General features: G+C 41.4%; 1 protein-coding gene across 1 annotated transcript in view; it reads right to left on the bottom strand.

Annotated features, from left to right (window-relative positions):
• CDKAL1 (CDKAL1 threonylcarbamoyladenosine tRNA methylthiotransferase) overlaps positions 1–13553 on the bottom strand; it is a 433593-nt gene extending 420040 nt beyond the window's left edge. Inside the window, exons 1-4 of the mRNA XM_084282033.1 lie at positions 13498–13553; positions 11618–11655; positions 8964–9130; positions 6606–6718 (exon numbers count right to left, since the gene is read on the bottom strand). Coding sequence (XP_084138159.1) covers positions 6606–6718; positions 8964–9130 — 280 coding nt within the window. The 5' untranslated portion in view covers positions 11618–11655; positions 13498–13553. The remainder of the gene's footprint in view (positions 1–6605; positions 6719–8963; positions 9131–11617; positions 11656–13497) is intronic.
• Between the last annotated feature and the right edge of the window lie 3598 nt (positions 13554–17151).

Here is a 17151-nt window from a genome sequence, read left to right on the forward strand (position 1 = left end):
AACGATGTTGTATTAACTCTGTACTGCAAGAAAGCAATCCAGCAACTCCAGACCCATTATCCCACTCATTGCTTCGTAGGGCACTTTCTACTGCACCAGAAAATACCTGTTTTCTTCCCAAGAAAATCTTGGGTATCTAAATTCTTGTAGTCCTATCTGTTCCAGCCCATGACTGTCACCTTTTATTTTTGTCTGTTTCATTTCATCTTTCCTCATCCTCTTAACCATCTCAGCACAAAAGTTTTACATTTTATCACAACTCTATCAACTATTTCAACAGCACTGAAAAATTGACTGAACAAAACAAAAAGATACAACCAAAACTCAAGTGTTCACAGGCTACCTGCGCATGACAGAGAAGGGTTTTCAAGCCCAAGACCCACAACCCAAAGCAAGCTTGTGACCATCACCAGCTTAGACCTTCTGAAAGCAAGAGAACATACTGCCAGAATCACAGGGGTAGGAAGGGACCTTAGAGATGACCCAGTTCCAACCCCCCTGCCATGGACAGCGACACCTCCCAGCAGGCCAGGATGCTCAAAGCCCCATCCAGCCTGGCCTTGAGCACCTTCAGGGATGGGGCATCCACAGCTTCTCTGGGCAGCCTGTACCACTGCCATACCACCCTCTTAGTAAAGAATTTCTTCCAAATATCTAATCTAAATTAATTATTTTCTAACTTAGAACAATTTCTCTTTGTCCTATCACTCCACCCCCTGACAAAGAGTCCTTCTCCAGCTTCCTGTAGATACTGGAAGGCCGCTATAAGGTCTCCCCAGAGCCTTCTCTTCTCCAGGCTGAACAACCCCGACTCCCTCAGCCTGTCTTTCTAGGAGAGGTGCTCCAGCCCTCTGACCATCCTCAGGGCCCCCCTCTGGACTTGTTCTAATATGTCCATGTACTTCTTGTGCTGGGGACCCCAGGGATAAACGCAGCATTCTAGATGGGATCTCGCAAGAGCAGAGTAGAGAGGAGGATCACCTCCCCCAACCTGCTGGCCACACTCCTCTGTTGATGCAGGATACGGTTGGCTTTCTGGCTGCAAGTGCACACTGCTATCTCATGTTGAGCTTCTCATCCACCACCACCCTGAGGTCCTTCTCCTCATGGCTGCCCTCAATTCATCCTCCTCGCAGGCTGTACTTGTGCTTGGCATTGCCCCAGCCCAGGTCCAGGACCTTGGCATTGCTGAACTTCATGAGGTTCGCATGGGCCCATCTCTCAAGGTCCCTCTGGCTGGCATCCCTTCCCTCCAGCATGTCGATCGCACCACACAGCTTGGTGTCATCAGCAAACTTGCTAAGGATGCTCTCAATCTCACTGTCCGTGTTACCTCACTTCAACAACAGGTACCAAAGCAACTGTACTGCCTCTTTCAGTATCACCAACCAAAAGCTTTTACTTCCATATTATATCAGTCAGTTTGAATCTGAAAAAGAAACAGGTTACATGGGTAGTTAAGCAGGTGTATAAGGTTACCAAGTAATGCAAAAACCAAGCAGGATTTGTGAGCATGCAAATATATGGGTAGAATTCTTCGGCATGGGTATAGAACAACACAGGATTTATACCTCGGCTCACTTTTCCACATTGCTCAGCTGCTTCTGAGAATGACAGTTTAATAAATGCAGTGTTGTCTGAGAAAACTGAAATGCCTGTCATCTCCAGAAAGGTAGTTTGGGTTATTTTGTGTATTCCCTCCACCCATGCAGAAAAGGTTGCAAAGAGTCTTTTTTTTTTCCCTGAATTGGCACTACAATCACAACTACTTGAGAAGTACAAATCTAGAAGCAAAGACTGCACTTGAATTCTATGGTTAATAAAGCTACAGACCGAGCACTTACTGAGCAGCTAATAAGGATTTGTCTCCTAGCTTCTAAAACAAAGTATCTCATAACAAGGATGGCTCATACCACACCAAATCTACCCAGTAATTGCTGTAGTTTGTTTTACATAACACTTGTGAAGGAACAGAGAAGTGTTAATAACAGGGTAGAGAGAGAAAAATGGAAAGACCAACTGCTGACTCTGAGCAACTGAAATCATATACCAGAAGCCAGTAAAAATCTTAGTCAAAATACTTCAATCACCCCGTGGGCCACAGAGAGCTTATTTTAAGTTAACAAATGTAAAGAATACAGTAAGCTATTCAAGAGGAGATTATATATCTACTGTATACCTATGAAATAAATCAAAATCTAAAATGATTAAAATGTGCAATAGGGAAGTACTTTTAAAACGACACTTAAAAATACAACAAGGCATCAAGTTATGAACTGTACTTCATGAATTGAGAGTCAATACCTGAACAGTTGTAGTCATTTTCTTTATTTTCCACTTGGATGAATAAAATGGATGTTGCAGCATACTCTGCTGTGTCTGTATGTGGATGACCAAAGTCCAAGAAAGTCTGGTTTATGCAACACAATTCATACAAGCAATGCCTCAGTGCCCAGTTCTGAAACAGCATCCTTCCATCCAACAAACTCACAAATTGTTCAAGATAACAAAAAGGATACCTTAAAGACTAGTCTGAAATTGCACAAATAAAGCTGAGAGTCTGTAATAGCCTAGTTCCTATGTGCTAAACGAAATCCAACCCCACTGAATTAGCAACAAAACTCCACCTGCTTTTTGTTTCTGAAATCCCACCCTACAGGATGGAAAAAGAGTTCTATGCTAGCATCGATTTCTAAAAAGCGATGTAGTGTGGATAACCAGTTACTGGTTCAGTTTTGCTGAATGTTTATTAACAACACTTTTTGCTTCCTCTTCACAAGAGAAGTTACTGCACATTCTTCTGGTATGTGTAATGCATTCTTAATTTCTCCCTCCATCTCTCCCCAGCATGTTTTACAATGACCGAGAAGGGAATGCTTTGGACCCACACTGCCTTGAACCAGAAGCAATTATCGCAAAGTAACAAGCATGCCTAACTGCTTGATCCATCAAAATGCATACAAGAATGTCAGGCTAAAAACCATCCATCCCACAAAGAGAGAAACCTACAGATGCCAACTAAATGCTAATACAACCTTCTGCTTCAGAAATCAACCGCTTCCATGTCTGAATACATATGCTCAGCAGCAGTCTTCAGAGAGAAAGTACTGCTGCGTGGCACACATACCACTGAATTCCCTTCCCTAACAATCATCAGGCTCCAAGTAAGGGAGAGCTCCCACCTCACCCTGATCCCCTTTCCCACAATAGGCATTACTTGTCTGTACCATGGATTTCTTCCTTCAGGGACTACCTCAAAGGGAGCACTAGTAGGTACACAGGCATATCTAAACTATACTGTGAGTCATGCTGCCAAGAAACCAAAACCAGTTTTAGAACCAGTAAAGCCACCACAGGCTATAATATTTCCAGAACAGAACACGAGCAAATACCATGGCACAGCCCTTCGCCAACACCAGCTGGTCCTCACACTTCTTTTTGCTCAGACCAACACAAAGGAGCTTTGTGTTCTCACAAGATGGTATGCAAGATTTGTTCAGAACACTGCCCACCTTCACACTGTAAAAACAGACAAAAAATAGGTTCAGCTCTTCTTCTGGCTTCCCTTTGCTTTTTGCAAAGCTAATGCAGTTCCTAGTTTTCCATCAGTGCTGCTGTTACTGCAATGCCTATACACTGCCGACTCACACCACTCTCTCCCCCAAACAGAGGTTGTCTCTGCTGCACACAAAGATTGCAAATTGCAATCCAAATTGCAGCACAGCCCTCAGTTTTCACCCTTGCATGTAGCCACTACCAAAAGCAATGAGTGCTTGCACAAACAAGAACATTTTCAAAGCAGATGGAAGACAAGAAAAAAGACTCTGGCATCTCCTGAACAGAGTTTAAATCAGGAACAGGGTAAAATCCACACAATAAATAGGGATGAGGAATAGTATTGGAAGATTTTCACAAGTCAAAAATTTACTTCTAAAATTAGAAGACATTATTAAATCAATGCTCAGTGTTGACTAAGTCAACTTCTAAAGCAAACAGCATTGTTATAACTTCTAGTTAGTAACAGAAGTCTGTCTGATGTTCCTTTTCTTCCTCCTAATACTATATAATTGCAAGAATGAAAGAAGACACCAGAGACAGTGCTTGACCATTTCCCTTTCCTTACAAAGAAACAAGAACTGCAAGTAAAGATCACATTTTATTTTCTAGAACCAGAACGTTATTCCAGTATCTCTTCAACTCCTGAAGTGTTGACTCAAAAGCTCAGGAACATACATGCAAGAAACAGGCTAATGAAGACACTTTTTATTCACAGTCATAAAATGTTTTGGGTTAGAAGGGGCCTTAAAGATCATCTTATGCCTTCTCCATATCCTAGTACACAACTAGGACCTTCTATTAGACATCACTGAAGAAATCCAAGGCTGAAGAAATCCAATTCCTCCAAGTGTGTGTCTTCATACACTGTGTGCTCCAGCTCCCTCAACATCTTGGCGGCCCTTCACTGGATGCACAACACTGTCCTGGGCAGCCCAAACAGGGCCCACTCTGGAGTACTGCACACAGCTCTCCAATGCTGTCTCAAGCACCAAACAGAGCTGAACAGTAACTTTTCTGGACCTGATGGCTACACTCTTGCTAACAGGTCAGGACATAGTTCTTTTTTGCTGCAAGGGCACACTGATGACATGTTCAGCTTCTTGTCTACCTCAATGCCAAACTCTTCCTCTACAAAGCTGCTTTCCAGACACTCTGCCCATCCCACCCTTACCACCAGCTAGTTACTCCAACCTGAGGATTTTGTATTTGCCTTTGCTCAATCTCATGTGGCTTCTCTTAGCCCTTTCCTCCAATCTATCAAGGTCCATCTGAATAGCAGCACGAGCTTCTAGCGTCTCAACCACTTCCTCCAGTTTGACAGTCTGTGAGCTTGCTGAAGGTACACTGCATCCTGTCTTCCATGCCCATTTAAGACATCAAATCAGATCAGTCCTGACATGAAACGCTGAGACATGATCTGCAACCCAAGCAGTAGTAGAGGAAACCCCTTCATACGCACTTGTTGCCAAAAGCATCACTACATTGGGCAGAAAAGCAGGTGCCCTCTTCACCACCTCATTCTCACATACAGCTACTCGCAATACTTGCACTTGGTTCCAGCTTCATTAACATTCTATGAAAGAGAACATTCAACAGATATAGTTGTAAAAATTTACTTTCACCAGAATTTGTAACCAATATTTTCATTCTATTGAACAAAATTGCAATTTTCAGAGCTCCTTAAATATACGTTTAAAAAGAAGTTACCTAATTTTAGTAAAGAATCACACTGAGTAATTTTTGCCTACCACTTCAGCCGGACTTTTTAAACATATTTATGCACACATACAAACTATATTAAGATGTTCAATAACAATCAGAAACTAGTAGTCAATCTCATATGCAATTAACAAAATTACCAAAGGTATTTCTGACCCAGCTACTGCAGTTGCTATTAAATTTTTAGTTCTCAATTTCAGATTCCAAATGTAAAGTTATTTCTATTTCAAAGTTATAAATGCTTCCTTTTTTATAAAGAAAAAGAATATTTATTTTTTTTAACAAAGTCTCTTCCTTCACTTTTCCTATGTTGTTTCCAATAAAATTCCAAGAGCACAAGACAGCTCGCCAAATATTAAAAAGCCTACGAAAACAGAAGTAGTTTCTGGAGCACTATGCGTTAGAAAAAAATAAGGTAAAGAGAAGCTAAGATTAAGCAAGTCACAAGTTCAAGCTGATACCTCATTTGTAGTCTACAAAAATAGCTGCCACAAATAAGGATTTCTGGACCAGCACTCCACTTGTCTGTGAGAAGAGCATACCTACTTCAGAGCTGAACTGCTAATTAAAGAATCGCATTGTTTCCCTAAAATAGTTCACCATTTGAATAATTCAGGTTCCAGTTTCTACTTAGACACATACAGAAAGATCAACCACAAAAAAGAAAGATGTAACTGTTCAAGGATGCCATGAGTTGATCAGGAGAAGAAACAGGCATTTTGTGAAATCAGAAATAAAACAGTCCTGGCAAAATGTCAGGAAAGAAAACCTTGCAGGCTTTCAGCAAAAGCAGGCACCAAGTTTAAATGCAAGACAGACCAAAAAAAACGTGAATTAATAAAATTTACATTTATATTTCAATTTTAACTAGTTATAAGCTATACAAAGGTACTCAGGTAATAATTCGCCATTAAAACATGACAGTCTGTTTTCAGCTTCACACAGCTTTTCATTTGATACTTTTTGCATTAAGGAGATGAAACATGGCCAGTGAACCACAAGTTCGGTTGTTTTTTTTGTTTTGCTTTGTTTTTCAGTTTTAGGTTGGCATGAAAATGCTTCCTCTTGTCTCATTTCAAGATATTCAAAGGAAGAGGAGAAATAACTCAACAGCTCTTCCAACTCAACACGATCCAATCCTGTAACATTCCACCTCCATTATACTGACTGTCCGTACAGAAACAAGGATCATTCACACAGAATGGTTCAACCCTGCTCCAGCAGCAAACACATATAATGCTAAATATCTAAACACATTTGACAGCAGCTTGACACTTCCCAAATTCACCCACAAATCCTGAATTATGCAACTTTTCTGATATTCTTACCTGTAATTTTGTATCCATATGCGGCTAGCTGTCCAGCCATATATTCACCATCTGAATTATTGTGAGAACATCCCCATGTACGGATCCAGATTTTCTGAACACCAGGAATAATGCTGTCAAGTAGAAATGAATCAAAAAGGCAACTTAAGAGAAACAAGCTTCCCCTTTAAGCCCACTGAACAGACTCAGTTGTAATTCCCCAAAAACACAGTAAGCAACATCAGCTCCAGAACAGCTGCACAAGGACATCATGATCATGCAACTTTCACATAGTGGAGTATCATGTCTGGCTGGGATGCAGTTAGCTTTCTTCATGGCCACCGACATGGTGCTGCGCTTTGGACTGGCAACTAGAACAGTGTTGATAAAATACCCATGTTTTAGCTACTGCTGAGCAGTGCTTGCACAAAGTCAAAGCCTTCTTTCTCTCTTTCACACTGCATATTCCCCTGCAAGCACGCTGGGGTTATTCCACACCATGTGACATCACGATCAGCAATAAAAACTGGGAATTTATCTTTCCAAAATAGCCCCTGTTCTGAGACTGGCTGGGCAGTGGTCTGCTGCAGGAGGTGGTGATTCCACACCTTTCCTTCAATTATTAAGCTAGCTTCATCTCAAGCCACAAGTTTGCTAGCTTTTGCTCTTCTAATTCTCTCCCACAGCCTGCTGGGGAAGGATGAAGAAGCATCTGGGTGGGTATTTACTTGTGGGGCAGGACCAACTCACAAGAGTACCAGATAACAATTTCAGTGCTTCCTTACATTTGAGCTTGAATAAACAGTAAATCTCAGAACTGGCACAAAGCTCTTTTTAAGCAAGACAAGCATTTTTTCTCAACATATGTAAGTTTTGAATGCCATATTGTTTTGATACCATCCTTTCCACAATTCCCACCTCCACTATCTTCCCAGAGAAACACCTACACTTCTAAAGGGAAAATTGACTTAAAAGTCTATCTTGGGACAGGCATTTTTTAAGCGGAAAGTTGAAACCAGAAAAGTAAAGACATTTGAAGAAAACAGACACACAAAATTATCTAACAATCTTAAAACAGTGGTGGAATTTCTAGACACATTAGAGTTATATCCTTGCCCGTCTCACTGAAAAGTGAAAGAGTGAAAGCTCTTTAATAATTTATGGCTGTCTTCTTCAGAACAGAAAAAAACACAGGTTAGGACTCCTTAAGCCAGCTCTAGAGCCATTCCAAGCACCAGTTCTTGATGCCAATTCAATGACCACAGTAATTTTGATTTGTTTTGGGGTTTTGATTTATTTTTTTTATTTTTAAGAGAGTAACATGCAGAAAAGGTTTTCTTGTGCTGTGACAGTTTGCGTGACAGGTTGCCTTTGTTACCTTCATTTGCATTTTACAATTTCCACAATGGATCAGATAAAGAAAGATAAAAAGATAAAACATGATTTGCAACTGGGATTTGAACATCTCACTGTTTTAAAGGTAGGTCTTCCTATATAAGTGAGTTCTGAAGCAGGCTCCTTCACTGCATGTCCTGTGTAAGTTTTTGACTATTCTGGATAACACTTTTACCCAACACAAATAAGAATCATGGGAAATTTCACACACAGAGCACAGGGTTAGATTGTCTGCAACTAACACAGGTTTCACAAAGCAGACTGTAACCCCATATTACATAATTACAAACAGGAATTCCATATTCTACAAAAAACATCTAAAAGGCAGAAGGACAGAAAAAGCATTCAAAGATTTATATGGTTTTGTTTTGTTGTTGCTGTTTTGGTTTTTGTTTTAATTTAACACAGACCCACTATTAGTATGCCCTTCTCCCCTTGAAAAAAATGACAAATTCAAGGATTACAAATGCATCAGCTGTAAAGAACATCTCTCAGCAATGGCCAATACGTTTGGGTACACCTCCATTGCAGTTAGTAGCTAGTAAACTTAATCTCGTTCTGACCTATTAAGCATCAGTTTCTCATCATCCTCACAGTTTTGTTTATATTTCCTATTCCAGATGTCAAAAGATTACTCCGGGACTGCATTCTGAAGAGCTCAGCTTCTACTGAAGTAATTAAAAAGAAGCAATTTTTCAGAAATGCTTAAGCAACAGGAACTATTTTTCTACCCCAATTACTTCAGTAATCAATATCTCAATCATAAATGATCTCTACAAAGAGTTGTATAGGAGAAACTTGCTTAGGGGATTATTATTCATTATCATTATATCTTATAAACACTATTCATTTTTACACCGTATTCAGATTTTATATTATGAGATAATGGGAACTCCCACCTTATTTTTAGAATCTGACAGTGCACATGAGATATGAAGAACGAAGAAACAAAGGGTTTTCCCTGTTTCCCCAGGAAGAATTTACCTGTCACTTGGGGGATCATCATCTGTCTGAGTATTTTGCTGTGAGCTGCGTTTTCGCACTTTTGGAAAAACATTCTTTCTTACAAACTGCCGATCATGGGGCTTCGGATCTTGTGCTGACACAATATCTTCAATGTCTTCAAGCACTGAATCACAGGCAGCAGGCATCTTTGAGAAACATTAGAGAAGAATGGTATTAGCAAGCACCTGAGTACAACGTCAGGTTCTAACGAAAAGTCAGATATACATGCACGTGCAATATAGCATACATGAAGGACCTTTGACACACAATTATCCCAAAATATTTCCTGATACTGTCTTCTCCTGAGATCCTTCTGACAGGCAGGGAGAGGAAGACACAGAAGATACAGGGTTTTTGTTTGTTGAATAACCTGTACCTTACCTTCTATTTCAAAAACCCTGCAGCTCCTTTGGCATCACTTATCCAAGACGCAAGTGCTCTTAATCATGTCAGGCATCATAATGAAATAATGAGTTCACGTTATGTGATAGGTATACTTCTGCTCATATAACATGAGAAGAATTGTGGAGACAGCATTCAAATGCCTGCATAGGAGCCTGTTGTGGACCTTTCATGTGTGTGCTGAAAATAGGTGCACAGTAGTTCAACTTGTCTTCATAGTCCATTAGAATACAAAACAACTGAAACATTCCTAGAATTCCTGACCCCCCAGGCTTTTCATCTGAATTCATTCATTCAGCACGACAGCAAAATCAAAACTCCTGTCCTCAAGTGCAAGATATTAAACAAGCATACCCAGCTAATATAAAATATTATGATCTGACTAGTAAAATTTTAGTGATCTTTTAGCACATTGAGTTCTATTTTCCATAAGAAAGTAAATACTTTTGAACTTTTGCATGCTTCTCATCAGTAAAGGCGTTATGTATGCACACATATCTAAATATGTATATATACGTATCTCCTAGTAAATCTCAAGATCCAGATCAGAAAAAGGTAATTGGCTAAAGTAGCCTACAAAAAAAAAGTTACTGCCTTAGTTACATACCTCACTTAATCCTTAACCAGAATTAACTCTCATTTACCACTACAAACCTGACTTGGCATGTGTCTCAAAAAAAAAGACACTTCACAAAGTTCACAGAAAAAAATGCAACACTGCCCTAACAGAAAGTGAAGAATGAAACAAAAAAGGCTTTAATTTCTGTAAAACACATTTGGGGATCATAAAATTCAGGCTACTGGTCTACAATATTCTTTTAGATTTTTCTTCTGAATGTAAGAAGTAAAATGCCTGTACATTTTCCCATTATGAGCGTTTTTGTCAGCCTTGCAAAATATATTTCTAAGGAAAACTTCACGCAACTTGAACCATTACATTTCTGTGCAACTTTAGCAGGAGCATAATGACATCACGGAGAAGATAAACCTGAAATTGAGACATCTAATTATTCAGCATTCTTCTAGAAGAAAAATGCCAGGATCTTTAAAAAAGAAATGTAAAGAATAAAAAAGCTGTGAGAAGTCTTGCAATAAAGACTCTCGGAATAAGCACCTACTCTAAAAGTTTATTAGAATTCCCACTCAGAAGCACTGTAACTGTGCAGACATTTACTGGCTTAATATTACTGAGTCAGCATTACCATTAAGCTACAGACATCTAGCTCAATAAACGAGTTACTGTTTTGGTCTACATAGACTTTCCACAACAGCAGTTTAAACAACAAAAACTAATGGAGGTAGAGCGAATAATGCAGAAGCTTCAGTTTACATAAAACCTAAATCCAGAGACGAACTGGCTTCCAAATTTAGTCCTCTGTCTTCTCATCTAGGTGCATGCTGACTACAACTCTGAGCAAACACTTAATGATGGTAACATTTATTTCTAAAGAATGGTATTTTTAAAACAAGAAAGCTGAAGTTTTCTGCTTCAATGTCAAATATTAAATTGAACACAAATAGGATTTGACCTTACTAGAGGTCATATCGCTACCTTGTCCTGCAAAGCATGCAAGTATAGGGAAAATGAGATTTTATCCACCAAGCTAAACTTTAATCCTTTAAATTGCTATACAGAAATACAGACACCAGATAAAGATGTCAGTTAAACGCTTTTTAGATGATCTTACAGGAACTGAGAATGGGATTGCAGGTAGATTTTTGGTTTCTCAGAAAGTAACAGGACTAGAAAGAACCACTCCTACGCCTTCACTACCAATCTGTTCTGGTGCAAACAAGTGAGGGTAGATTTTCAGTTACCAGCAGGGCTTTATATGGAAATGCAAACACCAAAACACAAAATGAGGCAAGTTTATACAGTACATAACAAACAACATGGCTTAACTGTTCAGGTGCTGGCTCATCCCAAATTCCCCTTTGTGTGCCTACGCCTGCTCTAGCTCACGAAGCTCCACATCGCTCACACTGCAGAATAAAAAAAAGGCAACATCCCCTACGCTGCTTTATACTGCTAACAGAACATAGGAATATGTAATATGCAATAGTAATCAACACAGGAAAGGAAAAAAAAAGCATTTTGGTTTGATTTTGGTTTGGGCCCCCCAGTCTCTTCTCAAAACATTTCTGATACAACGGAACAGCTTACAAAACAAATAAGCTTAGTTTATTTCCACGGCCCACAAAAGAAAGAACACAGACAACTAAATTCATACCTTTTTAAGCACGACTGAAATCCCTTTGGACAATAAACCTGGAGGGAAAAAAAAAAAAAAAAAAAAAAGATACAGCATGAACTACCAGAACTATCAGACAGAAAACCACGAGTGGAAGTTACCGCCCATTAAGTACTCATCCTGCCATTGCAGAAATCTGTTTTCTACTTTGACATGCTTAAAGCCTCCAGAGGATAAGATGGGGGTACACCTGCTGACTGGCTGACAAGCTGCAACAGTTGCCAAATTTCCCCCCTTCTTCCCCCAGACTGTAATCTTCTTGTCCTTGTTTTATAGAATCATATTTTTGTGAGAGTCTGATGTATCCTTTCAGACTTCTCCTCCTCCAGATTTTTTAAATCTTCAAACAGGAGTTTAAAATTTGGATCGTAAGAAGGGAAAGAGACAGACTGACAAGAACACACTTTCATAAACTTAATTTCCTTCAAGAGTTTGTTTAATAACAGTAAAATTTAGCTAAAGGCATTCACAACTTTTTATTATTATGGAATTTCGGAGGGCAGACTTTGAATCGTTCAGGACACTGGTAGAAAGGGTCCCCTGGGAGTCCGTCCTCAAGGGCAGAGGGGTCCAGGAAAGCTGGACATTCTGCAAGTAAGGAGTCTTCAAGGTGCAGGAGCAGGCTGCTCCCATGTGCCCTAAGTTGAGCCAACGAGGAAGAAGACTGGCATGGCTGAACAGGGAACTTTTGTTGTGTATTTGGGAGAAAAAGAGAGTTTATGTCCTACGAGAGAAGGGACAGGCAGCTCGGGGAAGAGTACAAGGAAGTTGCCAGCATATACAGAGAAAAAATCAGAAAGGCTAAAGCCCACCACAAGCTCAACCTGGCCGCTATGGTCAAGGATAACAAAAAATGTTTTTATAAATATATTAATGGCAAGAGGAGACCCAAGAAGAATCTCCATTCTTTACTGGACACAGAGGGAAACGTGACTACTGAAGATAAGGAAAAGGCTGAGGTTCTTAATGCCTTCTTTACATCTGTCTTTAGTCCAATTATCCTTGGGGTACTCAGCCACTTGACCTGGAAGTCTGGGACGGGGAGCAGAAGAACGCCCAGACAGTTCAGATGCAAACAGTTAAGAGACCTGCTGCTCCACCTGGGCTGTCACAAGTCCATGGGGTGAGATGGAATCCCCCCAAGGGTGCTAAGGGAGCTGGTGGATGTGATTGCTGGGCCACTTTCCATCATCTACCAGCAGTCATGGTCATGGTCATCCAGAGAGATGCCAGATGACCGGAGACTTGCTAACGTGACACTCATCTATAAGAAGGGTGGTAAGGAGGACCTGGGGAACTTCAGGCCTGTCAGCCTGAGCTTGGTGCTAGGAAAGGTGATGGAACAGGTCATCTTGTGGGCAATCGTGGGCCCAGAGAGTGGTGACGAACGGAGTAAAATCCAGCTGGTGACCGGTCACCAGTGGTGCTCCCCAGGGGTCGGTGCTGGGGCCCATCCTCTTTAACACCTTTACTGATGATTTGGATGAGGGAACTGAGTGCACCCTCAGTTGTCTGCAGTGGACACCAAGCTGGGGGGGAAGTGCCGATGTGCAGGAGGGTAGGGAGGCCCTGCAGAGGGACCTGGGCAGGATGGGTGGATGGGCAGAGGCCAAGGGGATGAGGCTCAACACGGCCAAGCGCCGGGTCCTGCAGCGTGGCCACAACGCGGAGTGAAGGACCCGGGGGTGCTGCCTGACGGGGGCCCGAACCGAGCCAGCAGCGTGCCAGGCGGCCAAGGAGGCCAGCGGCACCCCAGCCTGCCAGCAGCCCCGCCGACCTCCCCCTCCCCGTGGGGCTCCCGGCGCTAACGGCCACCAACGGCCGCTAACGGCCGCCAACCGCCCGCGCGCGCCGCTCACCTCAGCCGGGCTCCGCCATCACGGCCCGGCCGCCCCGCCCACACCGCCCGCCGCCGCGCGCGGGTGGGAGGGGCCACGACGGCGGCCGGCGGAGGGCAAAAGAGTGCGGCGGGGCGCGGCCGCCCTGAGGGCGCTGGGGTTCTATCACCTTGCAAAGCCTAACGCTGTTAGGGCTTGTGTTTGGTGTCCACTGTACACCCAAACCCAACGATATTTGGTCTTTTCCTTTTAAATCAGTTCAGACGACGTTGGTTAACACACTTAACTCTGGATGTCCGAGGTTCCTGGCGCTGTTTTTCCCCAGTCTAGCCCTAGGAGCAACCTTCCCCATCCGTATTTTGGAATATGCACATCAGCGTGCGTCCACACGTACCACTACATGTGGGACTCCGAGCAGACAGATTAAGTTTGAGATCAAGTTTCCTTGCAGACCAAAGCATTACAATGCCATTTTTCTGTTTTTAATGCGCACAGTTAGCCTAAAAAGTTCCTTTCTATGGCACCTTTATTTTTTGTGGGGTTCTCCCCTGTGTCCTGCTTTGGATTATAAAACCCGCCATCCTTGTAATCATCTTTCACATGTTAAGCTGTTCTCTTTACAAGCCCATCGAACCATTATTTCACTGCAGATAGCAGCTTGTAGGCCCCCTCAGCTGGAGGGGAAGGGAATGAAAGCCCCAAGTGTATTCCGTAATAGGCCCATTGGTCTGCTAGTAGATAAAATTTGGCAACTTCTTGCTATGAATATCACTTCCCCTCCTCCTCCTCCTCCTTTTTCTTAAAAATGGTGCTTATTTTATGTCACTCTTATCTGGCAACATTCACAGGCAAGCAAACAATAAAAACAACAACAAAAAAGATAATAACAACAAAGTAATGGGAGACATTTGAAAAGGAAAACTGGGACAGAAAGAAAGAAGCACTTAACTGGAATCAATCTTTACTACCAAATCATTCTAGGCAGGACTAAAGCACTCTTAATATCACCTGTCCTTATGATAAAGTCATGGTTACAGTTTAACATACACTTGCCTTCATGATTGATCTTTGTTTAAACACGCATGTACTTTGCAGATACTCTCTGTGAGACACCGTGATGTCTAACTCATCATTTCTGCAGCATTTTTAGCCCAGAAGATAATTATCTTAAAATCAGTAGATGTGTTAATCTATTTTAGACATCCTCCTTCACAGTACGGTGTAAGTAGTCCTTGGTATGTCAGTATGTAGCAATATATGTATTACCAATCTTTGTATTTTAACTGCTTTCCTAGTGGGTTAGGGATTCTCTTCCCTTTCCAGTTTCCTGTGTTTATTTTTTTAATTTTTTTTTTATAGTTATTTCATTTGCAGTCCTTGAATTAAACTTTTCTATTCTGGGATCACTGCCCTACCCCACAGTTATCTTGACTAGCCAAGTGTTAGCCCTGTGGTTAAACAAAACTGGGCAGACATCAGCGCTGTTTTGTGGTCGACGAAAAGAGCAGAGCATAGATAGCCTGAGACACCTATCCAAAATCTCCAGATGGCCAAGATTCACAGGACGGTATTTATTAAGGGGAGGCAGGGAGCTCCCAGAGCAGCTCCCGAGAAGGAATAACAGCAACTCTCTGCGAGCCCCATACCTAGTGACAGAAATAGGCCATGCTGATCAGTTTCAGCATGATGCAGCAGAGCCCTTACTTTGTCCCACTGCCAAGAATTCGTAATATCAAGCAGCCCTTGTGCCAGCACAGTCCTATTCAGTCCTAGGATGTAGCCACAACATGGAAGGAACCCTATAAGTGCTTTTGAAGCTCGCAAGTCTCAATTGCTTTTGTAGCATATTCATAAAAAGCAATCAAGCTGCATAGAGGCTGCTGGTAGTGCCCCAGCAGGTGGCAAGGGAAGCAGATGACTGTGGTTAGAAAGCTTAGCTATAGCCACCTGGGAAAGTTGCTTTTTAAGAGACAGCAGCTGGAAGCCCCAGCAATGACCTTGAGAATACTGGCAATATAGTTTCAGTCCCCGAGTTCCCCAAAAAGAGCTTTAGGAGATGTCTTTCCCAGACGGCCTGCGTAGCTCACTCCCTGCTCCCCAGGGGTGATGGACTCAGACTCCAGCCTCAGCCTTACCATCTAAAGTCATTCTGGGTTTTGCAGAAATAGGCACACATTTTGGAAATACAAAAACTACTAGGAAAATGAAATACAAAACTCAGGTTTAGCTCAGGGTTGGAAGAAGATACACCCTTAGATGTTCTACAGTACTTCAACTAATGGCCTTATGGAAGGGAAGCAGCCAGGGAAGTGAGGGCCCAAAGCTTTTTGATAACCTTTTTCTCTGATCACTATGATTCAGTGCTGGGTGGGGGAGTAAGCAAGAAAGCATGCAGGAATGAAATGGTGACCTCCCCAGGAATAAACTCCTCTATGTGAAGGAATGTATAGCTGCCCTTCAGTCAGTCCAGTTCTGACAGATTTCTCAGAATCCTTTTTCCATCTGCTGGCAGCTAAGAAACGCAGCAGATGTAGGCCACAACAGTGCCTACCTGAAACTAATATTTGTATGCTGAGTAATGTTGAAGCACACTGTGCTAGCTCAGAGGAGCAGAAGGGAGTATTTTGACTGTTTACCTGCAGCTCAACACATCTTAAACTATGTAGAAAGCAGAAGCAAGAAGAAAGAGAAAAGAAAAACAGCAATCAGAAGCTAGGGGCAAATTAAAAAGTGCTTATGGCAGCTATAGATCAGAGAAACAGAATGGGTCAGGGAGCTATGACAGGAAGGACAAAAAGAAGACATTTGTTGTCATCACTGCTATAAACAGCTCAGAGAAAGCAGTCCTCTGGCCCTCTTATTGTTTATTGGGAATACAGAATAACTGAGCATCTTCTCTGTAGTCTTCCCTTCAGTATTGCTATGTGCAGAGTACAGACAAGGGTATAAAGAGGTGAAATGGTTGCTTTCTCCTTGCGTGCAGGAAAGATGAAAAAACACACTTGACTTGCTCAGAAGTATAACACTTAATCAAGGAAACCATGTTACTGTGATTTTTATGATCCTGATACTTTTTTTTTTTTTCCCTCTCAGAATTTATTGGCCATGCATCACCAAGACCAGAAAGACGGAACAAGTAAATGTGCATCTGGTGCGGTACTATTGGAGATGACTCACTAATAAGCAGAACTCTTTTGTTAAAGCTACTAGTAAGCAACACTTCTGGACAACTATCTGGAGGAAAGCTAACATCCTCAACAATTTCTGTCATATTACTTAGTTTAGAAAAATTAAGTCTCTATGAAATTTCCAAGAATAAACCTATACTACCTACCTCAATTTCTGGATCTCCTACTCTTTTTTACACATGTCCTATTTTGTTCTTGTTTCAGTCTGGCTTAAAAACCACAGAACTCATTGTTAGCATGGTTTAAAAAAAAAAAAAAAAAAGGATTTGAAACATAGCTGGTGTCAAATGTGTGAGCAGCACAAATAATGAAAACACGAACAACTAGATTTCAAGAAAAAGTATGATAGGCACCAAAAGTAGGAATAATTTTTAAAAGTAGTATACAATTCTAAACTCTTTAAAAAATCCTTTTTATTGATTCATTACCATACAAAATTTATTCAAATTACATCCATTTGAAGTGGTAAGATCACAGCTAGAGAACA

This window comes from Netta rufina (genome assembly GCF_964035555.1).
Source record: "Netta rufina genome assembly, chromosome: 2".
Lineage (NCBI taxonomy): Eukaryota > Metazoa > Chordata > Aves > Anseriformes > Anatidae > Netta > Netta rufina.